Raw genomic sequence first — 6827 nt, forward strand, 5'->3', positions numbered from 1 at the left:
TCCATGGCCTAAGGCCACAGCAGACGGAGTATGCGGCGGCGGCGGCAGGAGGCGAGCAACCCTAGCCGCTTGAGTCGCTAGAGCACAAGCGCCAAAGGGTACGCGTGCCATTGCCTACCTCTAGGTTTAACCTCTAGTCGACAGCATATACACCCATTCCAGTACTAAAGTAACAATCCAAGCAATGCTTTGTGCAGCTTATGCAAGATTTTGTGAAGGTGCTATTCAAACTTTGCCTTTAAAGCAAATGTGGTTGGGCGTGCATTAGCTAGATATATGCAAGACAAAAGCCAAAGATGTGGATGTTCTATTGTATCCCTATTTGCAAGCTAAAATCTACGTTGTCGTACAAAAAATGCAGTTATCCATCCTTTTGCCAATCAGAGTACAAAAAAGGTGCAACCACACCATCCACGCAGATGCGCTCTTCTAATACACCCCTGCAACTTGGAGATAAACGCATGGATAATGGATTTCACAGAGTCTGATTCAAACAAATTTACACAATGCATGCATTTATACCCTGCTAGTACATAGAATCGAGCCCACAACTCTACTACCCAGCAAAGATGGTGCTGACAACTTACTGTCAGTAGAGTCCATACTCTCGGTGTCCCGAAGGCTTATCACCTCTTGCTGTTTTCAGATTTCAAAGGAAATTCTGAAATACTTCATTCACTGTCTTCAGCATGGCTAGCAGGTACAAGAGTACCGACTGCAGCAGAGCCGGTACTCCACAGAGGGTCAAAGCAGGGCCTTGCGATGTACAGCGGCATTACAAATCTACTAGACAAATGGCATGGATTTCGACAGCAAGGAGCGCCCTCTTCATCTCACCCAAAGCCCTCCGTCGGAGGCCTTTGAGGGAGAAGGAGAGGAAAGTCCTTGAAGAGCCCCCTCCACTTCCTCTACATGCCATGCTTCTTGTGTTGAAAGGAGACCATGCAAATGCCTGGGTTTAAATAGGCCACAGAGGATGCAAAATAGGTATCACCAAACCAGCTGGGTCATCTCTTGCAATCACTGTCAGAGGTGGTTATATTCTTTCTCATCTTCTTTTCCCAGTTGCAACAACCTGGAGTCTTTTACTTTGGGAGTCTGGACTTTTGGGCAACACCAAGGGATGCTACGTGGCGCCAGCGATCTGAAATGTGATACTGAATATATGCTTCACCATTTCTTTACAGCACCCTGTAAGACATGACTTCTGTTAAACTACAGCAAATAATATGGCGAGTGCAAGTACATGGTTTTCGTTACTGTTTTATAAAATGTTTTGGCATAAGAAAGAAATGAATACACAAATTAAGTCAGATTTGTTTTATGTGGAGAAAGCAAAACACACCGCCATGTGTTCATTGATAGCACTAAAGAGAGGAAAACACAAAAAACCCACTAGCTAGTATCTTTGAAAGTAAGTAGGGAAGATTTGGATAAGAGTATTAGACATCAAAGTTCCATATCTGTTGATGCTTTCGGAGATTCTGCCAAAGCTTCAGTCCGGTAGCTCTCATACAGTTGACCGTGGTAATGAGCAAGAACCTAGAGCAAACGTGCATACAGCAGAAAAGGAAAGCCTCATACCGCTCGCGCGGGGAAAAGGTCATGCACCAGCTCTTATTTGACATTCCTTTGTATACACTCCGTGTATCCAGCAATAAAATGTACACACAAATCAAGTCAGATTTACTTTATATGGTGAATGCGAAACACACTGCCATGTGCTCGTTGGTAGCACTAAAGAGAGGAACACACAGAAATCCACTAGCCAGTATCCTTGAAAGTAAAACCAGAAGATTTGGATAAGATCACTAGAGATCAAAGTTCCAAATCTGTTACCGCTTTCAGAGATTATGCCAAAGCATCACACTGGTAGCTCTCACACAGCTGGCTGTGGTAATGAGCAAGGACCAAGAGCAAACATGCATACAACAGAGAAGGAAAGCCTCATATCGCACAGAAAAAGGTCATGCACTAGCTCTTATTTGACATTCCTTTTTACACTTGCACTACACATGTCCAGCAATAACCACCACATGGCTTCTAAGAATATATGATATGATGCCATGAGAATATGTGCTCATAAGACCTTTTGTAGTTCTACTTCCGAATTTGAAAGCTCAACCCTTACGGTGTAGCAATTCTATGAACAGTTACATTTTGGGCTTTGGACTACCAAATGTGCTTAAGTCTATATCTGAAGACCGCGTGATTCCTTGTGACTGGCTAGACTGCAGACAAGTCGATCTTGGAATTGTCGGCAGCTCATAAAATGTTGTAAAATTTAAATTTGGCAGCCACCTGCTTTATATTTGGATCGCCAAAAAAGGAATTTGGGTAGCATATCTATTCTTTGTTAACACACCATGGTCTACAGCACCAACATGGTGATGCCTCCATTATGAGGTGCGGAGCTCCACTCTTCAGTCCAGAATTTTAAAATTCCCCATATGCAGATTTGCGGACTTTGATGAAAGAAACAACCAACCTTGAGAACAATACACTCTTGAGAAATGAGTATCTTCAATAATTCATTCATCTTCTATGATTGGCTTGTAACCATGATCCTTGAGCTCCCAATTCAGTATCTCCAAGACCGCCTCTAGAACACTGTCAAGCTCACCGGTGATAAACTCTCTAAGACTGCCTTCAGCATCAACTTGGCTCCACCCAGGCGGCTTCTTCATTCCTTGTCTCCTCAGGAGGGTTCGAACCTTTTGGACTCCATCCCACTTCTTTGCATTTGCGTATATATTTGAAAGCAGGACATAATTCCCCACGTTATTTGGTTCCAACTTGAATAGGTGACTTGCTGCCACCTCCCCAATCTCGACATTTGAGTAAGTCCTACAGGCACTTAACAGAGCGCCCCAAATTCCAGCATGTGGTTCAATGTCCTTTGGCATCTCATGTGTGATCATTTGGTAAGCTTCATCAATGCATCCCGCACGACCAAGCAAGTCCACCACGCACAGGTAATGTTCTACAGTAGGAATAATGTTGTAGTCATCCTTCATCGTCTTGAAGTATCGGCGTCCCTCATCAATCAGACCTGTATGACTGCAAGCATTGAGGACTGACACAAAACAGATTTCATCGGGATCGAAGCCATTGTCACACAACTCGTTAAAAACCGCAATTGCATCTTTTCCACGGCCATGCATGCCCAACGCAGAGATCATAGAACTATAACAGATAAGATCTCTTTGCCTCCAGCTGCAGAACAAGTCAAGTGCTCTTTCTATATTACCACACTTTGAGTGCATATCAATGAGGGCAGCTACAGTATGGCTATTCAACAACATCATATGACGATCCACATAATCCTGTATCCAACTAGCCTGAGTCGGTAACCCACACTGCGCGCATGCAGCTGCAATAATAGAGATTGTAGTGTGGTTTGGCTCCACCTTTGGCCTTGCTCTAGTCTCCAGCATAATCTTGAAGAGATCCACAGCCTCTGCAGCCCGACCAGCACCTGAATACACGCCAATCATCACATTCCAGGTTGCAGCATCCCGCACTCTCATTCCATCAAAGACGGCCCTAGCATCATCAGCATTGCCGGTTTTTGCATAGCCAGATATCATGGCTGTACACACGACCGAGTTTTCTGCTCCCTTTGCCACTGCTATTTCAAAGAGACGCTTTGCAGAGTCCATATCACCACGTGCGGAGTACCCACAAACCATTTCCACAAGAGTGTATGCATTACTCTCCGGCATCGTCTCAAAGAGCTCCTCTGCACGCTCCACCTCACCTACCTCCATATGTGCAGCAATCATAGTGTTATACAGCTGAGCATCCTTAATGGACAATCTGTCGAACACCCTGCGGGCGTCATCCAGCCTGCTGCACTTCGCATAGAAATCAACCAACGTCGTCGCAATGCGTTCGTCGGTTTGGAATCCATTCTTGAACACGTGCACGTGAACTTGCTCGCCTTCCTGCAGCATCTTGCGGCGAGCCGCCGCCTTCAGCACTGAGGAAACGGTGAAGGTGAGCGGCTTGATCCCCGGGCAACCGTGATGCATCTGGGCGTAGAGCGCCACGGCATCGCGCGCGGAGGCGTCCGACTGGGAGTGCGCTCGCACTAGCGCTGTCCATACGAAGGCGTTGGCGGCGGGGCCGAGCGCCGTGGCCACCGCGCGCGCGCGGCCGAGGTGGCCGAGGTCGGCGAAGGCGCGGACGAGCTTGGCGGCGACGAAGCTGTTTCGGGCGTGGCCGAGGAGCACGGCGCGGGCGTGGAGCTGATCGAGCTGGCGCCCGGACGCGCACCGAGCCGCCAGGCGCACGAGGAGGTTCTCCTCCTCGACGCGGGCGCTCGGGCGGGGAGGCGGCATTGGCTTCGCTCAGGATTTCTGTCGAGCATTTGGGGTTCAGGGTTTGTAAGTGTGTTTGGTTGCCGAACAAATGCTCTTTTGGGTAATCGTACCGCTTTATAAAGGTGACGACCGAATAATTAAGCTACAGTAATCCTCTATTATTGATGTCATGTTATTATGATTACTTTTGTTAAATTTATGATGATTCAAAACCTGTTTGAACTCTAATTAAAAATCGAATCAAACAGTAAATGTTTTTAAATATTAAAATTAGAAATGTTCGGACTTTAGTATAAATTTCCCTGATCGATTGAACCATCTTCTTTTGGAACTCCCAAATTGCCCTTGTTTATTTTTGATTTGGGCAAACAACAAATAGTGGCCCATTTAAATTCAAACTAAAATTAAAGTCTTTCAAAATTAACCTAAAACCCTGTGGATAGTCCCGATGTATTACAAAGAGCTTATGAGAAAAGTTTCTTGTGTACAAAAACTTATTTGGATAGAAAACAAAATAGAAAATAGAAATTAAAAGAAACAAAAAAGAAATAAAAAAGTAAAAACAAAACGAAAATAAAAAGTAAACCCAAATCCTCCCCCTTCCAACTGGGCAGTGGCCCAGCTGGCTACTCCAGCCGGCCCACTCATTACCCACTGCCCTATATGGCCTAACTCCCACACCTAAACCCTAACTACCCCCATGATCCACCCCATCTCTCTCTCGTCTCCCCTCCCCGTCCCCGAGTGGATCTGGATCAGGGGCAACGGATGCCCCCGACCCACGCAGCCATCGCGCGTCATCACCCCGTCGTCCTCGTCGCCGTTAGCCCGGATGCCGTCCCTGTCCTCATCCTCTCTCCGTCGGCTTCACCAAACCTCGTCGCCCCCTTCCTCAGCAACATGGGTGAGCCGAGCTCTCCCCTCTCGAACCCCTCCACTCGTCGTCGTGTTCGTCGTGCCGCGCTCGCCCCCCGCCCCGCACGCCGCGTCCACCGCGTCCGTGGTCGCGCGACCTGCCCGCTCGCCACATGGCCGCCCGTGCCCCCACTGCGCCTTGGCCGCACTCACGCGCCGCCCAACCCTCACGGGTTCGCGGCCCCCGGTCACTCGCTCCCGTGCCCGCAGTTGCTGCCGTTGCCGCCGCCTGTCGCCACTATCGTTGCCGCCCGCTGCTGCCGACGGCCCCGCCCTTTATATACCCCCCCCCCCCCCCCCCCCCCCCCCCCCCGCGCGCATGGCCTTCACCGCTCGGCCGCTCGCGAGCCGCACCGCCCGCCGCAGCTCCTGGCGTTCCTCCGCCCCCTGCCGCGCGCCAGCCGTCGACCTCCACTCTCCCGCTGATGTTGCCTCCTCCCTGCATCGACGCTCTGCTTCCGCGCCCGCGGTCCTGGAGCTCCGCGCTCACCCGCAACCTTCGCCCCCGCGCACGTCCTCCGCCGCCCGGGTTCGGCCTCCCCCGGGGCTCCGCCCCGTTAACCACCGCTCGGGCGCCCGCTAGCGCCCGTTAGGCCTTCTAGGCCTATGACATGTGGGCCCTACGCCCTAAAAAAGAGAAAAAGAAAAGAAATTACAATTAATTAATTAACTTAATTAATCTATTTAGTTAACTAATTAAACCTAATTAATATGCTAATAGATCTAGCTTCTATTAATTAGTTAGTAGACTATGACAACCGGGACCCACCTGTCTGGTTGACTGGTCAATGGTTAACTTTGACCGCAACATCACGATGATGTCATGATGACGCAATAAATTAAATTTTGAATTAAATTAAATTTGATAAACTAAAAATATTTAAAAAACTTTAAAAATTAATATAAAATAATTCGTAACTCGGATGAAAATACTTTGTACATGAAAGTTGCTCAGAATGACGAGACAAATCCAAATGCGTAGCCTGTTCGTCCGTCAGACGTCCCTAGCATAGAGAACGTGCAGCATTTCATCTCCGGTCCGTTTGTCCGAAAACGTGAAACACCGAGAATACTTTTCCGGATATTTCCCTTCTTCGCCGGTACCACCTACTGCCACATTAGGGCCCACCTAGCAACACTCGTTGTCATGTCATGCATCGTCATGCTTATATTTGCATTATATTTATTGTTTCTTCCCCCTCTTCTCTCGTTAGACACCGAGACTGACGCTGCTGCTACCCAGTATGACTACAGTGTTGACGACCCCTCCTTGCCAGAGCAACCAGGCAAGCCCCCTCCCCATTGACCAACCAGATATCGCCCACTCTCTTCTCTCTTATTCTTGCATTAGGTTTGCTACTGTTGTTGATTCGATAGCTCCTATTCTGTTGCATAGCCAATCATTGTTGCTACAACTGTTGATACCTTTACCTGCTATCCTAATGCTTAATATAGGTTGCTAGTATTACATCAGTGGCCTTACACTCTTGTCCGTTTGCCATGCTATACTATTGGGTCGTGATCACTCGGGAGGTGATCACGGGTATATACTATACATATTACACATGATACATGTTGTGACTAAAG

General features: G+C 48.1%; 1 protein-coding gene across 1 annotated transcript; it reads right to left on the reverse strand.

The window, feature by feature from the left end:
• Positions 1-277: 277 nt before the first annotated feature.
• Positions 278-4444, reverse strand: LOC125522410 (pentatricopeptide repeat-containing protein At4g33990-like). The gene is made up of 2 exons (XM_048687474.2): positions 2489-4444; positions 278-1191 (listed from the first exon to the last, which is right to left on the reverse strand). Exon 1 carries the CDS (start codon positions 4341-4343, stop codon positions 2532-2534), a length of 1812 nt encoding a protein of 603 aa, XP_048543431.1. The 5' UTR covers positions 4344-4444; the 3' UTR covers positions 278-1191; positions 2489-2531.
• Between the last annotated feature and the right edge of the window lie 2383 nt (positions 4445-6827).

Source organism: Triticum urartu, chromosome 7A, assembly GCF_056163025.1.
Source record: "Triticum urartu cultivar PI428250 chromosome 7A, HENAU_Tu73, whole genome shotgun sequence".
In the NCBI taxonomy this organism is placed as follows: Eukaryota; Viridiplantae; Streptophyta; class Magnoliopsida; order Poales; family Poaceae; genus Triticum; species Triticum urartu.

Excerpts from the sequence above, each read along its gene's own strand:
- LOC125522410 (XM_048687474.2), bottom strand. The coding sequence starts at position 4,343 with ATGCCGCCTCCCCGCCCGAGCGCCCGCGTCGAGGAGGAGAACCTCCTC.